This window comes from Pseudorca crassidens, chromosome 2, assembly GCF_039906515.1.
Source record: "Pseudorca crassidens isolate mPseCra1 chromosome 2, mPseCra1.hap1, whole genome shotgun sequence".
Classification (NCBI taxonomy): domain Eukaryota; kingdom Metazoa; phylum Chordata; class Mammalia; order Artiodactyla; family Delphinidae; genus Pseudorca; species Pseudorca crassidens.
The window spans coordinates 156319139-156345762 of record NC_090297.1 but is presented as its reverse complement, the minus strand read 5'-3'; the positions used below and the strand labels follow the sequence as shown (position 1 = coordinate 156345762).

Below are 26624 nucleotides of genomic sequence, written 5' to 3'. Positions count from 1 at the left end.
GTGTGTGTGTCTGTTATATACATTTCTGGTTTGTGGTTATCAAGAGGTTTATATATGACTAAATAGAAATGTTAATATATAAATATACATAGTATATATATGACTATTTTAGTTGATGATCTCTTAAGTTTGAACCATTCTAACAACCCTGTACTTTTTCTCCTCCCCCACCATTTTATGTTTTGACATCATATTTTACATCTATTTGTTTTGTGTATCCCTTAACTATTCATTGTGGGTAAATGACTTTACTACTTTTGTTTTTTAAACTTCCTACTAGATTTGGAAGTGGTTGATCTACTATTATTACTGTATATTTACCTTTAACAATGAGATTTTTCTTTTTGTAATTTTCATATTTCTAATTGTATTCTTTTCTGCTTAGTAAAGCCCCATTAACATTTCTTGTAAAGCTTGTTTAGTGGTGCTGAACTCTTTTAGCTTTTGCTTCTCTGTAAAACGTTTAATCTCTCCTTCAAATCTGAGTGAAAGCTTTACCGGGTAGAGTATTCTTGGTTGTAGCTTTTCCCTTTCATCACTCAAAATATATTGTACCACTCCCTTCTGGCCTGTTGAACCATCCTTGTTACCCTTGGAATGAATGCACCTTGATCATGGTGTATGATCTTTTTTTTGTGCTGTTAGATTTGGTTTGCTAATATTTTGTTGAGGATTTTTGCATTAATATTCATCAAAGATATTGGCCTGTAATTTTTTTTTTGTAGTGTCTTTGTTTGGCTTTTGTATCAGGGTAATGGTGACCTCATAGAATGAATTTGGGAGTATTCCCACCTCCTCAAATTTATGGAATAGTTTGAGAAGGATAGGTATAAGTTCTTCTTATATGTTTGGTAGAATTCCCCGGTGAAACTGTTCAGCCCTGGATTATTGTTTGTGAGGACTTTTTAAAATTACAGGTTCTATTTTACTTCTAGTGATCAGTCTGGTCAAATTGTCTGTTTTTGCTTGACTCAGTGTTGGCAGGCTCTATATTTCTAGAATTTGTCCATTTCTTCTAGGTTGTACAATTTTTTGACATATAACTGTTCATAGTATTGTCTTATGTGTTTTGTATTTCTGTGGTATCAGTTGTTATTTCTCCCTTTTCATTTCCTATTTTGTTTATTTGTGTCCTCTCTTTTTCTCAGTGAGCCTGGCTAGTGTTTTTTTAATTTTGTTTATCTCTTTAAAAAACCAGTTATTGGTTTTATTGATCTTTTCTATTTTTAAAAATATTTCCTCTCTGATCTTTATTATTTTCTTCCTTTTGGGGCTTTTTGTTTGTTTGTTTGTCTTCTTTTTAAATTATTTTAGGTGGTAGGTTAGGTTGTTTATTTGAGATTTTTCTTCTTTCTTGAGGAGGGCCAGTATCACTATGAATTTTCTGCTTAGAACTGCTTTGGCTGCACCCTATACATTTTGTATGGTTGTTTTTTTCATTTTTGTTTGTCTTGAGGTATTTTCTGATTTCTTCTTTGATTTTTATCATTGACCCCATTGGGTATTTTAATAGCATGTTGTTTAATCTCCATATGTTTCTTCTTTTCCCATTTTTCTTTCTGTAGTTGATTTCTAGTTTCATACTCTTGCAGTCAGAAAAGATGGTTGACATAATTTCTATCTTCTTAAATTTGTCAAGTCTTGTTTTGTGACCTACTATGTGGTCTTTCCCAGAGAACATTCCATGCATGCTTGAAAAGAATGTGTATTCTGCTTTTTTTGGATGTAGTGTCCTGTAGATATCAACTAAGTCCAGCTGTTGCCTTATTGCTTTTCTGTCTGAATGATTTGTTCACTGATGTCAGTAAGGTGTTAAAGTCTCCTACTATTATTGTATTATTGTCAGTTTCTCCCTTTCTGTCTGTTAGTATTTGCTTTATATATTTCGGTGCTCCTGTGTTGGGTGCCTATATGTTAGCAAGTGTAATATCCTCTTCTTCTACTCATCCCTTTATCATTATATAATGTCCTTCTTTGTCTTTCTTTATGGCCTTTGTTTTAAAGTCTATTTTGTTTGATATGAGTGCTGCTACCCCTGCTTTCTTATTGTTTCTGTTTGCATGAAATATCTTTTTCCATCTCTTCACTTTCAGTCTGTGTTCATTCTTCATCCCAAAGTGATTTTACTGTAGGCAGCATATTGCAGGTTCTATTTTTTTTTTCCAATCAGCTACTCTATGTCTTTTGATTGAAACATTTAGTCCATTGACATTTTAAGTAATTGTTGATAGGTGTATACTCGTTGCCATTTTAATCCTTGTTTTCCAGTTATTTTTCTAGGTCTTCTTTGCTCATTTCTTCTTTTCATTTTTCTTTTTGTGGTTTGATGATTTTATTTTGTAGTATCCTTGAGTTTTTTTTTTTTTTTTTTTTTTTTTAGTGAACTTAGTGTATGTTTTTGATTTGTGATTACCATGGGGGTTCATGTATATTGACACATATCTATATTTACTTGCTTTAAACTGATAGTTATTTAACATCAAACACATTCTAAGAGATCTATATTTTTTTACTCTCCCTTCCCCCCACATTTTCTGATTTTTATGTCCTATTTTACATCTTCATGTTTATCCTTTCACTGTTTATTGTAGTTATAATTGCTTAAAATGTTTAATTTTTTAAAATCTCTGTACTGACTTATTTAAGTGATATGAAATCCTTACTATATATTTGCCTTTCTTATTGGGATTTCCCCTTTCCTAAATATTCTTGCTTCTTTTCCATTTAGAGAAGAGCTTTCAACATTTCTTTTAGGATAAGTTTAGTATTGCTGAATTCCTGTAGTTTTTACTTGTCTGAGAAATTCTTTATCTCTCTTTCTATTCTAAATTATAATCTTACTGGGTGGAGTCTCCTATGTTGCAGGCTTTTCCCTATCAGGACTTTGAATACACCATTCCACTCCCTTCTGGCCTACAAAGTTTCTGCAGAGAAATCAGCTGATAGGTTTATAGGGGTTCCCTTGTAAATAACTCTTTATTTTTCTCTTGCTGCCTTCAGAATCCCCTCTATCTTTTAACCTTTGCCATCTTAATTATGATATGTTGTGGTGTGGGTCTGTTGGTCAGTTCATCTTGTTTGGAACCCTTTTCATTTTACTTAACTTTCTCTGTCTCTATGAATTTAGGGGAAACAGTTATCTACTGTGGTTTTGAAGGGGTTTTCTTTTGGGAGCATTCATCTGTAGACTGTGTCTGTCCGTTGTCTTTGGTAAAAGAGCTAGTTTTGATATGGACACCAGCTACATCTTTCCTCAGGGTATGCTGCCCACCCCCAGCAAGAGGGTGTGGTTGGTGTTGGAGTATCTAAAGCCTGTGTAGGGTGTGAGGCGGGACTTCCTCTCTGCTCTTTGTCTGTAACTACCTTGTCAGGGGTGGAGAGTTGAAGTAGATATTGTTGGAGTGTAAGCCCTGAGAGTTGGGCTTGATCAGACTCCATTCCTCTTGAGTGCTTGCCCTGCCCCAGGAGGAAAGTTCTGAAGCAAAGTAAGCCCATGTGTTCACAAAGCACTGATGCATCACCTGTGTAGGCATCCATGGTCCTGCTTAGATGCAGCCCAAGTTCGGTTTCCTTTCCTCTGTTGTGTTAATTCTAGATCTAGTACAAGGCTTTGGCATGGAATGGGTGGGGCTGGAGTGTTTACTAGGCTGGGGGTGGGGGTTGGGGTGTTGTGGCTGCAGAAATTAAGGTGGCTGAACTGCCACCATAGATCTGGGCTGCCTCTGTGGCAGTCTTCTCCCAGGACCTGTATGCCCCAGATCTAGGGCTAAGCTGTGGCATGGTGTGGGTTAGGCCCAGGCTCTCTCTCAGCTCAAGAAGGTTCCTGAGGTATCGCCCAAGTAAGCACTGACAAAGACCACTGCAGCCCCACCTGGACCATACCCCAGCCCCCCTGGGATGTCTCTGTGTAGCTAGACCAAGTCTTTTCACAGGGTTAAGCTAGCCCAGATCATGCACCAGGCTGTGGTGTGGAGTGAGCAGGGCCAGGTGTTCACCCCATTTGGATTTTGGGGACTACGATGAGGTGACAGCAACCAATGCAGAACTTTCTCTACCCTGACTGTTGGCAAGCTAGCATGCATGCACTCTTTGCAAGTAGAGTCTAGGCTTCTCCAGCCCTTCTATCTGTCCCAGCAGTTCTCTCAGTAGCCAAGTGGGCTTGTCTCCTCTGTGTAGGACCTCAGGACTGGGATACCCAGTCTGTGGCTCAATCTGCTCACTCCCTAGGGTGAGAGTCCACCTGTGTGGACCATTTCTTCCTTTTAGATTCCTCCTAGATTCAGAGGACCTGACCTTATGCCTTTTTTTCCATCCTATCCAGTTATGTGGAAATCTTTCTTGCAGCTATGGTTGTATAAGAATTCTTCTGCCAGTCTCCAGTTAGTTTTCCATGAGAATTATTCTACATGTAGATGTATTTTGATATGTTTGCAGGGGGACATGAGCTCCACATCTCCTACTCCACCATCTTGATCCAACTCTCTAAGTATCTTTATAATCATTACCTGGACTCTTTATTAGGTAGATTGCTTACCTCTACTTTTCTTAGTTCTTCTGGAGTTTATCTTGTTCCTTCATTTGGATCATATTCTTCTGTTGCCTCATTTATTATTCTCTGGTTTTATTTCTATGTATTAGGTAGGTTGTTTACATTTCCTGATCTTGGAGGAGTGGCCTTATGTAGTAGACATCCTGTGGATCTCTGCAACACACTCCCTTCTGATCACCAGAGCTATAGGTTCTAACGGTTCCCCCTATGTGCACTGAGTGGGTCCTTCTGTAGTGACAGGGCCAACTACTGCTGCCCCCACCCAGTTGGTCACACACAGCGGGCTGGCAGTCTTCATGACTGGCTTCATGGCCCAAGGAGTCCTGGGGCTGGTACTGTCTACCTGGTAGGTGGAGCTCTTCTTGGAGAGTGTGGCTGTGGGACCTGAGGAGTCCTGAGGCCAATGCTCACCTGCTGGTGGTTAGGACCAGGTCCCAGTATGGCTGGTTTTGTGGCTTATAGTACTCCAGAGCTGATGCTGATACATTGGTAGGCAGGGCCATTTCCCAGGACGGCTGCTTTTGGGACCCAGGCATTCCTGGAACTGGTGCTAGCCCATTGGTGGTCAAGGTTGGGTTCCCACACAGCTGGCTACTTGGCCTGGGAGGTTCTCGGACTGGTGTTGATCAGCTGGTTGTTCAGTTAGCCCCTAGCACTAACAGGCTACAGTGAGGATTCCAAAATGACACTTGCCAGCACCAGTGTCCTGTGTTAGAATGAGCTCCCCCAAAATGACTTCTACCAGTGTCTAGGTCCCCAGGGACAGTCCTAATAACCTCCTACCTCTCCTGGAGTCTGTCCAAGATCAGCAATTGGGTCTGACACAAGAGTCTTTCAAATTACTGTCTCTGCCCTGGGACTTGGAGCCTGTGAGATTTTTGCATGTGCCCTTTAAGAGTAGAATCTCTGTTTCTTACAGCTCTCTGGCTCTCCTATACAGGCATCCTGCTAGCCTTCAGTGCTAACATTCTGGGGGGGCTCATCTGTTGCAGAACTCCTGGTCTGGGGAGTCCCATGTTGGGGTCAGGCCCCGCACTCCTTGGAACAAACCTCTAATCTCTGCAGCTGAGATTATCCTTCTGATTTTGGGTCGTCTATCCAGGTATGTGGGTCTTGACTATACCACATCTTCACGCTTCCTATCCATTTTGTTATGGTTCCTTCTTTATATTTATCTTTAGGTATGGAAAATCTTTTGTTAGTCTTCAGATCATTCTCACCAATAGAGTCTCTGTAAATAGTTGTAATTTTGGTTTGCCCATGGGAGTAGGTGAGCTCATGATCTTCCTACCTCTTGGCCTAATCGTGGTCACACCCCTGTTTATTTTTAAATTATCTGTATTTTAAAACTCTATGACATTACTGTTATTGCTTTATCCTGTTAATGTTCATTTAAGTTAACCACTTGTATACGATTTTCCACCTCTGAACTCCTATCCATTTTCCATCTTCTTAAATAATATCCTTTAGTGCTTTCTTTAATGTGTTTCTACTATGATTAATTTCCTCAATTTTTGTTGTCCAGAATCCTATGTGATTTTTAGCTATTTTCCCCTTGACTGAGAATGCTTAGCTAGCATTCATTTTATTTCAGAACTTCGAGGATACCATTCTATGTTTTCTGGCACTTCACAACCATTTTTTTCTGTGGAGAAGTTGGCAGAAGTCATTTTAATTGTGCTACTTTGAAGATATTTTGTCCTTTTTCTACTTCTGTTGCTTCCATAATTTGTTCTTTGTTCAATTTTCAGCAATTTTACTATGAAATGTGTGGATTTGCATTTTTTAATTAATAATTGTTTATTTTGCCTAAGGCCAATGGCTCTTCCTGATTCTGTAGTTTAGAGGCTTTATCAGGTTTTGAAAACTAACTGAATATTGCTGCTACCTATTCTTTTCTCTCCTGGTACTACTGTTATTCTTCATATTACCTCAATTCTGCTTTTACCCTCTCTTGTTTTTCATCTTTCCATCTCTCAGTGCTTCATTACAGATAATTCCTTGTAACCTATATTTTTCAGCTCACTAATTTTCTATTTAGTTGACTTTGTTGTTATATCCTTTGAGTTTTTCATTTTTGTCATTGTGTTTTTTGGTTCTAGAATTTCCATTTAGTTCTTATCAACAATTTCTATTTCTTTGCTAAAATTCTAAATCTTGTGTTTTTGGTTTTTTTTTTGCGGTACGCGGGCCTTTCACCGTTGTGGCCTCTCCCGTTGCGGAGCACAGGCTCCGGACGCGCAGGCCCAGCGGCCATGGCTCACGGGCCCAGCCGCTCCGCGGCATGTGGGATCCTCCCAGACCGGGGCACGAGCCCATGTCCCCTGCATCGGCAGGTGGACGCTCAACCACTGCGCCACCAGAGAAGCCCTAAATCTTGTGTTTTATCTCCTCCAATATAATAAGCACAGTTATTTTAAAGTCTATATCTGGAGTTCCCAGGTGTTGTTTCTATTACCCGCTGTTTTCTGTCAGTTGTCATTCTTGTTGTCTTGTGTCCTCATGTACCTAGTCATTTTTTGTAGTGTCATAGGTATATATTTGGAATAGTAAAGATGTAATGTAAGGCCTAAGATGACATCATCTTTCTCCACAGTATGTACTCCTGCTTCTGAAGGCTCCTGGGTACTCTAGCAATTTAGGATTACCTTAGTCCAATTTCAGGGATTAAAATATCTGGAGGCAGAACTGTAGTCCCAGTGAAGATCTGTTTAACTTTATGTCACTCTTATTTCTAATATGCAGGTTTTTGGAGCCTCAACCCAAAGCCAGAGAGGATTATACCTTGATGGGGTCTGGATTCCTTTCCCTGTCTCTTTAGCCCTAATTATCACTTCAACTCCTTAGCCACTTAACCTTCCATTCTTGAATCACCACATGCTTACAGGAGAAAATTAGCTTCAAAAGTTGAGCCTCAGTCCTCCCCTAGAATCTGGTACATTCATGCTTCACCATCCTATTTGTGATCAGATGCCTTCATAGAGATTTCTTTATTTTGTCCTTGTTTCTTAGTTGTCTTCAGTGGGAGTGATTGGTCCAAACTACATAGTCTACCATCACCTGAGGCAGAAATCATTACCTTATGTTTTAGTAAATATTTTAACTCCACGCTAAAATAAAATATTCTTATTTATTTGTCAACAAGTCAAGCCTTTTCTTAAATGATTAATTTACTCGGCCTCTCATTTGATAAGTGAGGGGAAAGACAAAATTTTTCTACATATTTTGTGTATCATTTAAAATTATTATAATCACATAATTAGTTATACTGCTATTCTTAACATTATACTGACTAAAATACAATCATTTATTACATAATGTGCAAAAATTCCAAAATATTTTTTTTAATTATGAGGGTCAAGAAATTGTATATTTCTGTTAAAAGAGGTTTGAGAGAATTCCTCAGTCAAAAAAGGAGAGGGATGCTAATTTAGGGCCTTGAATGCCACATTAAAGGAATTGAGTGCATGGCAGGGTATTCAATATTGTCTCATTCTAGGAAATGTATGCCTAGGGATGAAATGGCCTTCTTTTACAACTGAGATTGAGAGGCAGGAAATGAGATCATTTTCATAAACTCCTTTGAATTTTCTTGTTACTTTTAGAATTTTTTTTTTTATAAAGAGTATTCTGGGGCAAAATGGATAAAGGAGGTTAAAAGTTTCAGACTTCCAGTTATAAAATAAATAAGTCATTGGGATGTAAAGTATAACACTGTGACTATAATTAATAATACTGTGTTGTATATTTGAAAGTTGCTGAGAGTAGATCTCTGCTTTTTGTTTGCTTTTTTTATTCCTCAGCAACCCTCAGGTGCCTGCACTCCAGCTGCTCCCCCATGTACTCCCCAGAGAGTAGATCTTAAAAGTCCTCATCACAAGAAAAAAATAAATGTAACTACATATGGGGATGGATGTTAATTAGACTTAATCTGGAGATCACTTCACAAAATATACTAATGTTGAATCATTTTATTGCACACCTGAAACTAATATAATATTATATGTCAATTATACATCAATTAAAGGAAAAAAATCTCCTGGCTTTCTTAGGTATTTAGGGCCAATTTCCCATAACTATATTCTGTTTTTGCAGGAGTCTCTTCTTTCATTTGAGTGAATGATACAAATTATTTTTAAAAAATTAAAAAACCTTAATGTTCAATATTTTCTGTTGGAACTTTAGTTTTGAATGTAATTAAAATAAGTGAAGAAAAAAGTTAAAAGAAAAAAAATCAGTAGGAAAAATGATTAGATTCCTATGAACAATAAAAATTAGTACATGTCTATAAATAAACATAAAAAAGTAAAATTTTTTATTCATATGAATAAGATCCATATGAATAAAAAATTTGCTTAGCTTCCCAAAGTTGTTGGGATTTAAGAATTATAGAACACTTCCTAGAATGTAAAGGCAGTATCAAATGTTCAGGGACCATAGTTTTTTCTTCCCATGTAGACTTGTGCTTTGGGGAAAGTAGACTAACCCTTGACACAGGAATGCTTTTATTACTTAGAACCACAAATATTTTTCCCAAAATGATTTGGGTCAGCCAGTCTTCAGGCTTCAATTCTTGATACTTCCTCATGTCTTTGACTTATTTAAAATCTCATTTATTATTGATCAAATGTAGATGCTTTCATTTTTTACATGAGTATCCAATGGTGAAATTAATCATTTGATCAAAATATCAGAATCAATTAATAAAGGTATCAGTAAAAGATGAACCCCAGCAACTGCAGATAACCATTCAAGTTCTATTATCTGGAGTCATTTATAGTCTAAATGCAAATAACTTCTGACTTTATCTAAGAAACTCTGAGCATTTTCTTCCATATGACATTTCTCTAAATGAAAAAGACAAATAGCTAGAGGCTTGACTGGCACATTTTTCTTTTTAAAAATAATTCTCTTTATACTGCACATAGCATGACACATAAGTAATTTTACTCTTACTGCGTACATTCTGATAATAATTCTGGTTATAAATTAGGGTGAACTATGGGGGGAGGTGGAAAACAAGTCATTGATAACCATATTATTTTAGATCTACTTATGCTATTGATTTTATTTGTTTCTTTATGAGTCATTTTTCTGACAGTAAATAAGAAATATTCCTTATTCAGTAAGTGGATTTCCATGTATGAAAGAAGCTGGCCAACTGGATGTTGCTGCTTGCATGGTATTCAGAGATGAGACCATCTGAAGACCCTGAGTAATCTTTTCCATCAATAGGATGGCCTGAGGATACAGAGGTTGGTGACAATATCTGATAGACCCTCACTTTCATCCTGAAATAAAGACTGGAGTATTACTGAGACCTTGCCATTTGAAGTGCAGCTCAGGCAACAGCAGCCACTTCTGATTTTTCTCTCTTTACTTGGGGATAGCTGGGAAGAAAGAAGAAGTCAGGTTTATCTGTGGGACAAGATTTCCTTTCAGACTTCTCCTCCGTTGTACCTGTGAAATAAAGGACAGGTCAGTTAGTAACTGCATTATATGACAAACACAATTTTTTAGAGTCAATCTGTACCACTAATTTTTATGACGATTTTAATCCTCCTAAAGGATTAAAGGAAGAAAGTTTAGTTATTTACTTAGCTACCCTGTGTGCCTCCTGGGTAAAAATGTGTTAAAAAAAAAATAGGAGGTGAGGCTCCAGCAGCTCATGGTGGAAGAGCAAAGGCTTTAGAACTACTTAACTCTGGAATTATCCATTCTTGCGATTCTCTGTCTAATCTGCAAAGGGTTGGGGGTTGGTTAAAATAAAAGAAAACAAAGAAGCTTGTTAGGTTGTTGTAATATTAATATCATGAGTCCATTGTCTTATAAAAAAATAAAATCAAGTGATGATCCCACAAATGAGAAAAATTGTTAGTTTTGAATTAGATATTTTTAGAAAACATGCATATAAAAAGTTAAGCTTGTTTGGTTTCAAAATTTAGATCAAGAGGTGTCTAAATTTGTCAGAGAGGAAGCAAGATGGTGGAGTAGAAGTACCTAAGCTCACCTCTTCTCATGAAAACATCAAAATCACAACTAACTGCTGAAAAACCATCAACAAAAAACCTGGAATCTACCAAAAAGATACTCTACTTTCATTTCAAAGACAAAAAAGCCACAATGAGACAGTAGGAGGGGTGCATCTGTGATACAATCAAATACCATACTTTCCACAAACTGGAAAATAATTAAATCACAGAGGTTTTCCCACAGGAGTGAGAGTTCTGAGCCCCACATCAGGCATCCCAGCCTGGGGGTCTGGCATCAGGAGGAGGATCCCCAAGAGCATTTGGCTTTGAATGCAAATGGGATTTGATCACAGCAACTCCACAGGACTGGGGGAAACAGAAACTCAACTCTTGGAGGGCAAACGCAAGGTCTTGTGTGCACCAGGACCCCAGGGGAAAAAAGCAATGACTTCATAGGAACCTGGGCCAGACCTACTAGCTGGCCTTGGAGGGTCTTCTGGGGAAGTGGGGAAGGCTGTGGCTCACTGTGGGGACAAGGACACTGGTGGCAGAGGTACTGGGAGATATTCATGGACATGAGCTCTCCTGGAGGCTGCCATTTTGACACCAAGTCCTGGTACCACCCAACAGCCCATAGGCTCCAGTGCTGGGATGTCTCAGGTCAAACAAACAATGGGGCAGGAACAAAGCCCCACCGATCAGCACACAGGCTGCCTAACGTCTTCCTGAGACCACAGCCCCCTCTAAACACACCCCTTGACACAGCCCTGGCCACCAGAGGGACAAGACCCAACTCCATTGACCAGAGGATAGGCACTGGTCCCTCCCACAAGGAAACCTGCCCAAGCCTCTTAGAACAGACTCAGTCACCAGGGAGCAGACATCAGAAGCAAGAGGAACTACAGTCCTACAGCCTACAGAATGGAGACTGCAAACTGAAAGCTAGACAAAATGAGATGGTAGAGGAATATGTTCCAGATGAAAGAACAAGATAAAACCTCAGAAGAACAACTAAGTGAAGTGGAGATAGGCAACATACCCACCCAAAAATTCAGAGTAATGATAGTAAAGATCATGCCAGATCTCGAAAAAGAATGGAGGAGTAGACCAAAAAGATACAAGAAATGTTTAACAAAGAGCTAGAAGACATAAAGAAAAAACAAACAGATTTGAACAATACAATAACTGCAATGAAAAATACACCAGAAGGAATCAATAGCAGAATAAATGAGGCAGAAAAAATGGATTAGTGAGCTGCAAGACAGACTGGTGGAAATCACTGTCACAGAACAGAATAATAATAAAAAAAAAAGAATGAAAAGAAATGAGGACAGTTTAAGACATCTAGGAGAACATTAAATGCACAGACATTAACATTATAGGTGCCCCACAAGGAGAAAAGAGAAAGAAAGGGCCAGAAAAGCTATTTTAAGAGATAATAGCTGAAAACATCCCTAATATGTGAAACAGTCAGCCAAGTCCAGGAAGTGCAGAGAGTCCCAGGCAGGATAAACCCAAGGAGGAGCACAGTGAGACACATATTAATCGAATTGACAAAAATTAAAGAAAGATAGAAAATATTAAAAGCAACAAGAAAAAAGCAACAAATAACATACAAGGGGATCCCCATAAGTTTCTACAGCAGAAACTCTGTAGACCAGAAGAGAGTGGCATGATATAGTTAAACCTATATATAGGTTTAAAGGGAAAAAGGGAAAAAACTATAACCAAGAAAACTCTACCCAGCAAGGCTCTTGTTCAGATATGATGGAGAAATCAAGCTTTACAGACAAGCAAAAGGTAAGAGAATTCAGCACCACCAAACCAGCTTTACAACCAATGCTAAAGGAACTTCTCTAGGCAGAAAAGAAAAGGCCACAACTAGAAACAAGAAAATTACAAGTGGAAAAGCTCACCATTAAAGGCAAACATACAGTAAAGGTAGGAAATCATACACACACAAATATGATATCAAAATGAGCAATCATGATAAGAGGAGAGGACAAGTGCAGAATATTGGAAATGCATCTGAAATTTAAGAGACCAGTAACTTAAAACAATCTTGTTTATATAGAGACTGCTATATCAAAACCTGATGATAACTGCAAACCAAAAATCTACAATAGATATACAAACAAAAAAGAAAAAGGAATCCAAACACAACACTAAAGATAGTCTTTAAATCACCAGAGAAGAGACCAAAAGAGGAAGGGAAGAAAAAAGATCTACAAAAGTAAATCCAAAACAATTAACAAAATGGCAACAGGAACATACATTTCGATAATTACCTTAAACATAAATGGATTAAATGCTTCAGCCAGAGAACTTAGACTGGTTGAATGGATAGGAAAACAAGACTCAAAAATATGCATTCTATAAGAGACCCACTTCAGATCTAGGGACACATACAGACTGAAAGTGAGGGGATAGAAAGAGATATTCCATGCAAATGGAAATCAAAAGAAAGCTAGAGTAGCAATACTCATATCAGACAAAATAGACTTTAAAATAGAGACTGCTATAAGAGACAAAGAAGGACACTACATAATGATCAAGGGATCAGTCCAAGAGAAGACATAACAATTGTAAATATAGATGCACCCAACATAGGAACACCTCAATATATATGGCAAATGCTAACAGCCATAAAAGGAGAAATCAACAGTAACAAAATAATAGTGGGTTGGGGGACTTCCCTGGTGGTTCAGTAGTAAAGAATCTGCCTTCCAATCCAGGGGACAGAGGTTCAAGCCCTGGTTGGGGAACTAGGATCCCACATGCTGCAGGGCAGCTAAGCCCACATGCCACAATTACTGAGGTAGCATGCCTTAACTAGAGAGCCTGTGTGCTGCAAACTACAGAGCTCACATGCTCTGGAGCCTGTGCACCACAAGTAGAGAAGAGAAAACCCGCATGCCACAACTAGAGAGAAGCCCGCACGCCGCAACAAAAGACCCCGCATGCCTCAGCGAACTAAGCGCAACTAACCTCAGCGCAACTAAGACCCAATGCAGCCAAAAAATAAATAAATGAATAGATAAATAAACAATAGTGGGGGACTTTAACACCCCACTTTCATCAATGAACAGATCATCCAGACAGAAAATCAATAAAGAAACACAGGCCTTAAATGACACATTAGAACAGATAGACTTAATTGATATTTATAGAGCATTCCATCCAAATGCAGCAGAATACACATTCTTTTCAAGTGCACATGGAATATTCTCCTGGATAGATCACATGCTGGGCCATAAAAACGCCTTCATAGATTTAAGAAAATTGAAATAATATCGAGCATCTTTTCCAACCACAACACTTTGAGACTAGAAATCAACCACAAGAAAAAAAGTACAAAAAAAAAAATAACACAGGTGGAGGCTAAACAATATGCTACCAAACAACAAGTGGATCACTGAAAAAATCAAAGAAGAAATAAAAAAATGCCCAGAGACAAATGAAAATGAAAACATGATGATCCAAAACTTATGAGACACAGCAAAAGAAGTTCTAAGAGGAAAGTTTATAGCAATAAAATTGTACCCCACAAAAGAAGAAAAATCTTAAATAACCTAACCTTACACGTAAAGCAACTGGAGAAAGAAGAACAAACAAAACCCAAAGTTAGTAAAAGGACAAAAATCATAAAGACCAGAGCAGAAATAAATGAAATAGAAATGAAGAAAAGAATAGAAAAGATCAATGAAACTAAAAGCTGGTTCTTTAAAAAGATAAACAAAATTGATAAAGCTTTAGCCAGACCCATCAAGAAAAAGAGGGAGAGGGCTCAAATCAATAAAATTAGAAATGAAAAAGGAGAAGTTACAATGGACACCACAGAAATACAAAGGATCATAAGAGACTAGTACCAGCAACTATATGCCAATAAAATGGACAACCTAGGAGAAATGGACAAATTCTTAGAAAGGTAAATCTCCCAAGACTGAACCAGGAAGAAATAGGAAGTATGAACAGACCAATCACAGGTACTGAAATTGCAACTGTGATTTAAAAACTTCCAACAAACAAAAGTCCAAGAACGATGGCTTCAGAGGTGAGTTCTATCAAACATTTAGAGAAGAGTTAACACCTATCCTTCTGAAACTATTCCAAAAAATCTCAGAGGAAGGAACACTCCCAAACTCATTCTATGAGTCCACCATCACCCTGATACCAAAACCAGACAAAGTTACCACAAGAAAAGAAAATTACAGGCCAATATCACTGATGAACATACGTGCGAAAATCCTCAACAAAATACTAGCAAAGTGAATCCAACAATACATTAAAAGGATCATACACCACGATCAAGTGAGATTTATTCCAGGGATGCAAGGATTTTTCAATATCTGCAAATTGAACATTGTGATACACCACATTAACAAAATGAAGAATAAAATCCATATGATCATCTCAGTAGATGCAGAAAAAACTTTTGACAAAATTCAACACCCATTTATGATAAAAACTCTCCAGAAAGAGGCATAGAGGGAAACTACCTCAACATAATAAAGGCCATATATGACAGACCTACAGCTAACATTGTGCCTAAAGATGAAAAGCTGAAATCATTTCCTCTAAGATCAGGAACAAGACAAGGATGTCCACTCTCTCCACTTTTATTCAACATAGTTTTGGAAGCCCTAGCTAAAAATAAACTCAAAACAGATTAAAGGCCTACATGTAAGGTTGTATACCATAAAACTGTTAGAGGAATATGTAGGCGAACCAACTTTGACATAAATCACCACAGTATCTTTTTTGATCCACCTCCTAGAGTAATGGAAAAAAAACAAAAAATAAACAAATGAGACAATTAAACTCAAATGCTTTTGCACAGCAAATGAAACCATAAATAAAATGATAAGATGACCCACAGAATGGGAAAAAATATTTGCAAACAGTGTGACTGACAATGGATTAATCTCCAAAATTTACAAACAGCTCATGCGGCTCAATATCAAAAAATTAAACAAACCAATCAAAAAATGGGCAGAAGACCTAAATAGACATTTCTCCACAGAAGACATAATGATGGCCAAGAGGCACATGAAAAGATGCTCAACATCACTAATTATTAGAGAAATGCAAATCAAAACTACAGTGAGATATCACCTCACACCAGTCAGAATGGACATCATCAAAAAGTCTACAAACAATAACTGCTGGAGAGGGCGTGGAGAAAAGGGAACTCTCCTACACTGTTGGTGGGAATGTAACTTTGTTACAGCCACTATGGAGAACAGTCTGAATGTTCCTTAAGTAACTAAAAATAGAGCTACCATATGACCCAGCAATCCCACTCCTGGGCATATATCCCAAGAAAAACATGGTCCAAAAGGATACATGCACCCCAATGTTCATTGTGGTGCTGTTTACAATAACCAAGACATGGAAGCAACCTAAATATCCATTGAAAGATGAATGAATAAAGATGTGGTACATATATACAATGGAATATTACTCAGCCATTAAAAAGGAAGAAATAATACCTTTTGCAGCAACATGGATGGACCTGGAGATTATCATACTAAGTGAAGTAAATCAGATAGAGAAAGAGAAATATCATATGATGTCACTTATATGCAGAATTTAAAAAGAAAGATACCAATGAACTTATTTACAAAACAGAAACAGACTCACATACTTAGAAAACAAACTTATGGTTACCAAATGGGAAAGGTTGTGGGGAGAGAGAAAATAGGAGGTTGGGATTAACATATACACACTACTATCTATAAAATAGATAATCAACCAGGACCTACTGTATAGCACAGGGAAATCTACTCAATACTCTGGAATAACCTATTTGGGAAAAGAATCTGAAAAAGAATAGATATATGTATATGTGTAAGCTAATCACTTTGTTGTACACCTGAAACTAACACAACAATGTAAATCAACTATACTGCAATAGAAAATAAAAATTAAAAATAAAAATAGGGCTTCCCTGGTGGCGCAGTGGTTGAGAATCTGCCTGCCAATGCAGGGGACACGGGTTCGAGACCTGATCTGGGAAGATCCCACATGCCGCGGAGCAACTAGGCCCGTGAGCCACAACTACTGAGCCTGCACATCTGGAGTTTGTGCTCCGCAATAAGAGAGGCTGTGACAGTGAGAAGCCCGCTCATCACAATGAAGAATGGCCCCCACTCGCTGCAACTAGAGAAAGCCCTCACAAAGAAACAAAGACTCAACACAGCCAAAAATAAATAAATTAATTAATTAATTTAAAAAAATATGTCAACTTAATTAGAAAAGTAATTTGTTAAATTTAAATAAATAAATAAATAAAAATAAGGGAATTCCCTGGTGGTCCAGTGGTTAGGTCTCTGTGCTTCCACTGCATGGGTCACAGGTTTGATCCCTGGTTGGGTAACTAAGTTCCCACATGCCATGTGGTGTGGCCAAAAAATAAAAATAATAAAAATAAAAATTACTATATATTAGATCTTCCTCTTAATTTTTGATCAATTTTAATAACTAGATAAATGACCACATTTTAAGTTAGGCTTATATAAACTTCCTAGAACTAGTAGAAGAGTTTTAAGGTTTGAGTTTTTTAGGCTGTTTGGTTTAAGAGAATGAGCATGAAATTTGGAGTAAAATGTTGGCCTCAGGTTATCACTTAATTTTATGTGATCTTGGCAAGTCACTTAACCTCCCTTCTGGCTCCACTTTTTTCCAATTCTACAATGGGTATAACACTTTGTGTGATTTTTGTGAAAATCAAAAGAATCATTTATAAAAATACTATGTAAACTGTAAAGTTTTGTGTTAGTTTTCCTACTAATATTGGGGTGGCCAAAAAGTTTCTTCGGGGTTTTCTGTAAGACTTTACTTTTACTTTTTGGCCAACCCAGTATGTGGAAAGCATTCTCCTTGACTTGGCTGGTAAGCCAGAAACTTACTGATGTCTTGGCTCCTTCAGGCAGGTACAATAATGTTAGGAAGCAAGGATGGCTACACAGCCCTCAGATATGTCATGTCATACTGCCTAGATTTTAAAATTAGTCAGTGAACCTAAGTCTGACATTAGCTCTCAGAAAGTTTTACTTTTTCAGGCTCAGAGGTCTTGTTTGATTTTTCTGTCTGTCCAGGAAATTCATGATTTCCATCTCACTAAGATAAAACACATGCATCCTGGAATATTTGTAAACCAAGTAGGAACTGAGATAATTTTAGACCCAGAAATAAGAAACAATCCAAACAGAAATGGGATACACTATGGAATTCTAAGTACTAACTCACTCTTTCATGTTGAACATGGCTTCCCTTCTTCTTTCCTGGAATGCCATCTGAAAAGTCCCTTTGTGCCTCTGAACCAATTAGTGGAAGAAATCTTAGACTAGTGGGGCTTGGTACCTAGAAGCCATAAACAAGGAGTTAGACATACTTAAAGTGCTAACTTCTGTAATGTGAATTCAAGGGTGGGGGATAGGGAGTGAGAAGATTCAACTGCTTTAAAATATACCCACCTTCCCAGGAGCCCACTATTAATTCTGATACTTTACCCTTAGCATCATCTGTAGTTTAAGTGTTTGATACCTGTAATAGGTATCAACATGTTCTTGGGAAAGAGAATTAACATTTTAAGAAACAATAGGTTAAGATTAAGTTGTAATATTTTGTCTTTGGTTTATTATTCTTGGTTAATTCTTTAATTTAACAGGTTATCTGGGTTGGAGACTTGAAGGATGAATAGGGATTTGGAGGGAAACAAGTGGTAGATGAGTTATGGGCAGAGGGGCAGCACAGGCAAAGTCACAGAAGAGGAAAGAACAGTGATACTTAAGGAATGGTAAGTAATTTAGCATAGCTGGAGTATAGGGTACGTGGGAGAATGTGGTGGAAAGTGGGGTTATACAGTTCAGGCAGAGATCAGATCATGAGAGGTTTGTATGCCAGGCTAAAGGCATCTGGATTTTATCCTCTAGGTGATGAAGAGCCAGGGTAAAGTTTGAAATAGTTTTCTGTAGTATTGTTTAGTGTGGAATGACAGAGACAAGTGGTCAAGGCCATTGACAAACAGAACTGAAGACTTCTCTGGGATCGGACACAACATGTTTATGGAAGCATCATTCTGCTTGGTTATGTGATTTTCTCCAACCTGGCTTTTTAGCCCAGGGTCAGGGATGAGATGTCAGATTCCCTATTGTTCTGTAACCACTCTACTCTTAGATACCTCCAACTCACCCTATATATAGGCAGAGAACCAAAAACAATCCCTGCCTCTCTGTTTTCAGTCATGAAACCTTCCAAGGCATGTCTTCGAATCTGCAAAGCAGAGGAGTGAATGTTTAAGCAAAAGGGCACATTACATCAGTGGCAAAATTCCTGGATTCAAATTCTGTCACTTACTAGCTGCATGATCTTAAGCAAATTCTCTCCCTGTTGATGAGTTATGAGGATCAAATGCACATAGTGATGTGCTACTTAAATGTGAGTTAGTGCTATTGTTTTATTATTACTAATAACAATATGTCAAAAAGAAATTAAGAGAAAAGAAGTGAATTGATAAATATTACACAATTGAGAATGAAAAGGAATGGGCAAAACAAAATTGCTAGTAGAAATCAGAGATTCCTTAGTAAAAGGTATTTTACTTCAAGCATTAACTCTTTGTTATTTTACCAACAAACTGAGAAGATAAAGGTGTGGTAAGAAGAGGGCATTCAGTTGTTTCAAGAGCTTTAAAACATTTCTAAAGACTTCCCCAAATTTATTTAATATTTCAGTTAAATTACTTAAAAATTTATCTCTTCAAATTGGAAGAAAATATTAAAAGTGAATACCAATCTTTATTTTTAGGTTGTGCTATTCAACAAAATTGAGGAATTTTTATATGCTATACATGTATCTTTGCCCATAAAGAGCTTATGATTTATTGGTGGAGGTGAGAAGCAAGAGTAAGTATACCAATAATTCTAGTTCAGTGTAGAACATGGTAAGTGAACATGTTATGAGACACAAAGCAAGAAGAGATTGGGGCCTTTGGGAAAAGTGGAATTAACATTTATTGAGTACCTACGATGTACCTCATATATATTTTCTCATTTAATCCTCACAAGAACTCTTTGAAGGATTAGATTATTAGTTATTAGAGAAAATAACATCTAAGATTAAACCTAAGTCTGTTACATTCCACAGCCAGTCCCTTTCCTGCCTGTCAGCCTGTCCTCTGGGAGAAACTGTGTTCCGTTTGGACAGAAAGCTAGGGTTTATAAAAATTGTTTCATTTGGAAAGTGTTAAATATTTATTAAACATGAAGTTGATGCTGTGAAAGAATAATGACATAATGAACACTGCTCTGTTTTACAAATTGGAACAATACCCTCAACTTTGAGGTTTTCAGTGTGCCATTCCCAGTCCTTTTCATCTGCTCTCAAACATAATCTGAATGTTATATTCTTAATTCTCTTGCTTTTATTTATACAATTTTACCTTTTATGCTTTTTGCCAAAACAATATTTTATTTAGTTTTTCCTCTCCTCTATTTTTATCTAAATGAAATCGCTATGTATGTATTCTTACGCAAAACTTTTCTCATTCAATAGTATGTCTCAAACACTCATTTGTGTAGGTGAGTGCTATTCTAGTTCATTTAGTTTTACTGTGCCATAGTATTTCAATTTATAAATATGCCATAATTTAGTTACCAGTTATACTGTTGATGAGCATTTAGGCTGCTTTCAGGTTTTTGCTGTTACAAACAATACTGCTCTGAGCTCTCTTGTTCCTGCCTTCCAAACACATGCTCAAGAATTTCTACTCAGCAGAGTATGCTTATTTTCAACTTTACTAGATAATGCCTTTCACATAATTTTCCAAAGTGATTCTAGCAGTTTACACTATTTCCACTAGCAGATTATTGTTCTGATTGTTCCAAATGCACACCAATTGTCAGACTTTTTGATATTTGCCAAGTTGGTGGCTGTAAAATGCTATCTTATAATATTATTGATGTGCATTTCCATGATTACTAATGAGGCTGAGCATCTTTTCATGTATTTATTGGTAATTTTTTTTCCTTTTGTGAAGCATCTATTCAAGTATTTGACTCTTTTTTAAATTGGACTACCTTTTCTACTTACTGATTTTTTCCTATTCTGGATACTAATACATTGTCAGTTACAGAGTAGGATGGACTTTGACAGAGAGAGATCATGGATATGGCAAGGGTAGACCAGGTGGACTATAGGGATAGAATACTGAGAAAAATGTTCAGGAAAACAACAATTAGTCTGATTTACAGAGGGTTGGGCAACTGTAGGTTAGAAATGGGAGATAAGTTTGGTTTGTATTGTTGAAAATCTTGAGGAAATCCATTTTAATTAATTAATGCCAGACCTTAGCCTAAAGACTCATGCTATATCCGTTTTTTAGAAATTTTAGAAACTGAAATAGAATAAATAACAGTGTACATTTCTCTCCTGTTTCTGCACGGAAGAAAAGTGTGTCTATCTGTGATAAGCAGAATAATGGTAACCGAAGATATTCGCACCCTACTCCTCTCACCTGGAATCTGTGAATATATTGCCTCACTTGGCGAAAGAGACTTTGCAGATGTGGCTAAGGTTAAGAACCTTGTGATGGATTATCCAGGTGGGCCCAATCTAGTCACAGGAATTTTTAAAAGCAGAGAATATTTCCCACTGGTCAGAGAGACATGTGACCACAGAAGAATGGGCAGAGAGTTGCAACATTTCTGGCTTTGAAGATGAAGGAAGGGGACCACAAACTAAGGAGTATGAGATTCTCCCCTAGAGCCTCCAGAAAGGAAACAGCTCTGGCAACACCAGTAAAACCAGAGTCAGACTTTTGATCTACAGAACTATGAAATAACTAATTTGTATTGTTTAAGCCACCAAGTTTGCAGGGATATGTAACAGCAGCGATAGAAAACGAATACACTGGGCACATCTAAATTCAAAAAAGCAAAAGCAAAAGTTTTTGTTTGTTTGTTTTTTAAGGTTACCTTGGGAGAAGAAAGAGAGTTAAAATACTTAAAATCATGTTCCACTTCAAAGGCCTTAGGAGGTGTACGCTTGAAGAGCAAAGACATCGAGCTCATTTTTTCCCATCTGCATATAAAGATACACATACACACATACACACAAAAACAGTTAAGGACATGCCCACGCCTTTTATTTTCTGCCTAATCAGCAAGTATCCATCATGTACTTCTTTGTCTGGGCCTCCAAATTCTCTTGGCTCCCATGGCACCAGTCCTAACCATGTGACCTTTGCACTTAACTCTTATTCCACTTGGCTTCCCAGATTTCCCTCCAAAGAAACCACAGAGATGTCTACTGAACCTGAACATTCCATGTAGTTAAATTCATTAATAGCCATTGGGGGGGGAAAGAACAGTATAGTAAGGATGAGGAAATCTCTGGTATAAAACCAAAGTTTGATTTTTTTTGTGACTCAGGTCAGCTCCCACTATAGTTAACACTTACTGATGCATATATTTTAAAAGTTATAACCAAGTATTAAAACATTTTTTAAAGATAATAAGTAGTATGTTCTAAAATGCAGTACTTGTACAGAAGAAGGCCTGATTTGCTACACACGAGACATAATTATTTACTTATAACAAAATGTGAACACATATCCTACTTTAAGCTATCCCAAATATATCATATCATTTCAAACTTCTGTACCTATCATTTATATCTCTTGCGTCTGCTTGTAATGTTCTCCACTAGTCATTCTTTTTTTGTTCCACAATATCTTTTGAGTGCCTACTTTGTGCTAAGTACTGAACTAAGAACTGGGTATATAAAGATGTATAAAACATGGTTCTTGTCCTCAAGGAACTCAGAGAATAATGAAGGAATGCATATTAACAAAATTAGAATATAGTGTTTTCAGTACTAAGATACATGGATGCTCAAGGCTCAGCAATTACCCGAGGAGATTGATCAACTTTGCTTGGTGAACTTTATCATATCCTGATGAGTCTTGGCTCTACTATACCACCTCTTACATTTTAGCCAGACTTCTTCCCCAGTGTTCCTTACTGCCCAGCTAAGGCAAGCCTTGAACACTGCAGTGGGATTTTGGCAGTCATTTGGAACCCTTGTTAATTGTTCCCAAACTGTTCCTGTTTTGCACCACATTCTGTGTGGTTTGTGACTCAGCTTCAATTCCTATTTACAGTCATTCTACCAACTTTTGGACTAGATGACGGCATTGTGTCTCCCCAGCTTTGACCCACTTAGGATTTCCCTAAAAGACCTTATTTAAGACAGTCCTCTCTGATTCTTCACACTTTGGACTCATCTTGTCAGCTATTCCAGCTCTGGTCTGCTGGATATTACCAGTCTAGGCAGTCTGGTCCTGTGAGGGCTAGACATTTAGACATCTATAATCTAGGTCTGAGCTTTGCTGATGTTGAAAGCTCAAATGAGCACCAATCCCTTCCATTATAACAAAGATTCAGCCATGGTCAAAACCAGGACTGAGCTTTGCAAAAGCATAAAACACATTTTGACCAATATTTTATTCTTTACTGGAGGACTATCCTCCCTCCCCTATGCCTTTAAGCATGCTCAAGTCTCCCCCACAAACAATCAAACACATGAAACAAACTATTCTTCATTCTTACAGCTATTTGACTTCCTTGCAAAGTAATCTATACTGTCATCACCTCATGTCTCTTATTTATTTCTCAACCAAGACAATGTGAATTTTTACCCATCACTCTTTGAAATTTTACTCTCTAGAATCATCAGTGACCTTTCAGCTGACAGACATGCCCAAACCAGTGTTTACTGTTCTCTTGTCCTATGTGACCTTCACTGCCACATTCTACAAAGGTGTCCTCTCTACCACTTTTCTTATTCTCTCCTCCCTTGATTTCCATCACACCACTTGTTTATGACTTTCAACATGTTGGCTACTCCTTCTTAATGTTTTTCACTGTTTTTTCTTCCTTGGCCTGCTCTTTACAGGCTATTTCTTGATTTCTTCCTCAGTTTTCTGTTTTTTTTTTTCCTCACTCTATACACAGGACATAAGTGACTTTTCCACATTGAAAATACTACTATGCTGATGACACCAAAATCTTTACCTATAAGTCTGACCTCTTTTGGGAGCTCCAAACAGATCTCACTGCTCATTAAATATATCCACTTGGAAGTCCCACAAACACCTCAGACTTAAACCTGTCCAAAACCAAACTTACCACCTTTTTCTTCAGACCTGCTCTTCCCCTTAGGTATTCTGTCACAGTGATTTCCGTAAAGTTAAAAATCCTCATGTTGGCCCATAAAAGTCTTACTGTGCTTTGGCCCCTATAGACTTTTCTCATTTTATTTCCTACTATATCCTCCCTAATTACTCCCTGGACTCCAAGCCTTGAAAGACTAACATAGTCTTTCACTGTTTAGTGCCTTTGCTTAAGCAATTGCCTCTTTGGTCTTTGTTTGATTAAATCCTATGTATCACAGTATCATGTAGTTTAATTTCATCTTCGGGAAACCAAATGCTCTTACCTTTGCCGGTCAAATACCAGAGGATATTCATATTTTTGCTTCTTCTCTGTGAACTTGCTTTCTTCTTTTATTTCTATGGGATATTCATTAACATCACAAGGCAAAATAACATCACTTGTCTGTGATATTTCAAAGATTCTTCGCTGCCCAAAATATCCACAGTAACGACCATTGAGAGCATGCCAGAGCCTGGGGAAAGGCAAAAGTAGGGAGAGGAAAATAACTGGAATTCAGTAGAAGTTATTCTGTTTATTAGATCATTTATGTAGATTTTCACTGGCCCAACAGGTATTTTAAACTTGGGTCCAGGACTCTTCCTATTAAATATATGGAGCTAATCATAACATAAACATTTTTATCAGTTAGAATTCTAATCTACAACAATTTTGGAAATGTCAATTTAAATCTATACTTATGATAATCATTTATTAAACCCAGAAGACAAGAAATAGATTTTTCCCAAAATAACACTTGTTCAACCTCATCATGTTGACTTGTCAGTTGAATTAAGCTGTAGAATGGGTCATATCTCAGCTGTCTACTTTCTGTATCAGCATCAATAGAACTCATGAGAGGAGATAGCTACTAATGGTTTCACTCTTACCAAAATCATCTCAACCTCCATCTACATTTCCTACTATTGTGGAAACACCATACTATTTTTTACAACTGAGTTCTGCAATAAAGTGGGAGAAGAAGTGGTTCTTTATACATATGCATTATGTCACTCCAAGAAGTCCTTCTAAATAGCCCACATGGTTTAAAGTCATACAGAATGTCATTAGCAGGAGTATGTGCTAATACATAAATAAGACAAATAAATTATTGTTTGGCAGATCTTCTGTTTCTGTCTTGATTTCAAGCTTAAAATTGCATATGATGGAAACAATCATAATGTGCCTGCCTCAATGACCCAGAAGAAAAATAATAATCTAAATGAACAACCTAAATGAATTAGATTTAGAGGAGAATAATCGAAATGAATTAAGAGTAGACTCCACAAAGTACAAGTGGTATCCCAGATCAAAGAGGTAGGCACTGAGGAGTAGGTAAAACAGAGGTATCCAGTCAGGAAACCTCACACCTGACAGTGTCCTGAGAATGTACCATTCCTTCCATATTTCAATTCCCCAATGCTACATAGGTGTTTTCATGGACTTCCCAGAGGCTTGACCAAAGTGAAATGGACTAGCCCTTTCAACACAGAAGTTAGAGGGGTAAGGGACTAACTTTAGGACAACCCTAAATTCATTCTGCTGGAGGCAAGGACTGAAGTAACGTTTGGTCTCCTTGTTTTGTGGTGTTTCCTACTCCATGTGAAACTCTCCCAAGTGACTGATCCTATCTCTCAGCCTGAATTTCTGAGCCTCAGATATGGATCCTTAGCCCTTTCTATCCTCTGTCCCAGAGCTAAGCTTTTATTATGCTTTTTCCTATTACAAAATCAACCTTTTTGACAAACAAGAGTTAGAGTGTTAAAACTGCCTACTCCTTTAGAAAGTGACAGCAAGTTTTAGCAGAAGGACTTATTTATGAAGAGAACTGTATTCTGAGATAGCTACTAATAGAGCTAGGTTTTTTGAACTGAGTATTTAGGGATAACTTCACTTGAAGGAATTGTAAGAGTAATTTCTCCATACCAAGGATAACTGGTTTGAGCAGGAAATGCTTATAACAACAGAAGTGTGCACACATGTAACATGGGGAGTGTGTGTGTGCGTGTTTGTGCATTACAGTGCCCAAGTAACACTTCTGATGACAGGTAGCTGAAAATAAGCTGGAGCAGAGACTCAAGGGACAGAGTTGTGAAAAACATTTATAATAATTACATGTAATTTTCATGTCAATTCATTTTTTCTACGAATAAAACAACAGATCTCCTCTTTGACAGAGCAAACAGTTCTGTTTGCCCTCAAATAAGACCTTACCCCAAAGATTCACCTTGAACTCAACATTTCTAAGTTTTTCATCTTTCCACATTGCAAATATTTTCCTTTTTTATTTTAATGTCTCCTCTCTCAATGAATGGCACCAATATTCACCTAGTTTTATAATGCCAGGAGTCATTCTTGACATCTATCTCTTACCTTCTCTGTCAGTTAAAGTTCACATCTTCTGGATTTTACCTCCTAGATAGTTCTCAAATGCAAAATATTTATTCCCAGCACTGTTACCACTCCCCTAGTTCATGCCACTATATTCACCACAGACATCTAACTAGTCTCTTTGTTCTCACTTTTGCTGCTCCAAAATCCATTCTCCACACATTTTCATTCTTTAAATGTAATTCAAATTATGTTAGTCACCCACTTAAAATCCTTTGGTGGCTATTTATTTCAAGGTGAAGATCCAAACCCTGAACAATGTCTGCTACATGGACTTGTCCCTGTCTAAATCACCAGCCTCAAGCTCATACAGCTAGCTAAAATCTTTTGAATTTCAGACCAGAGTCATTCATGCAACATAAAATTTTTCATCTTCATTATGTTTAAACTCTCTAAAATACTTTGAAGCCTCTTTATCTCTCTTGGTCTTATGTAACTTTATGCCCTTAAAAGAACAATTCATCATCATGATTTTTTAAACGTAATTTTAAAAAA

At 37.3% G+C, this 26624-nt stretch overlaps 1 protein-coding gene across 1 annotated transcript in view; it reads right to left on the bottom strand.

The window, feature by feature from the left end:
• Positions 1-9925: 9925 nt before the first annotated feature.
• WDR64 (WD repeat domain 64) overlaps positions 9926-26624 on the bottom strand; it is a 147868-nt gene continuing 131169 nt past the window's right edge. Inside the window, exons 24-28 of the mRNA XM_067715031.1 lie at positions 24025-24213; positions 21501-21606; positions 18718-18798; positions 17773-17886; positions 9926-10009 (exon numbers count right to left, since the gene is read on the bottom strand). Of these exons, the coding sequence (XP_067571132.1) occupies positions 9926-10009; positions 17773-17886; positions 18718-18798; positions 21501-21606; positions 24025-24213 (574 nt within the window). The remainder of the gene's footprint in view (positions 10010-17772; positions 17887-18717; positions 18799-21500; positions 21607-24024; positions 24214-26624) is intronic.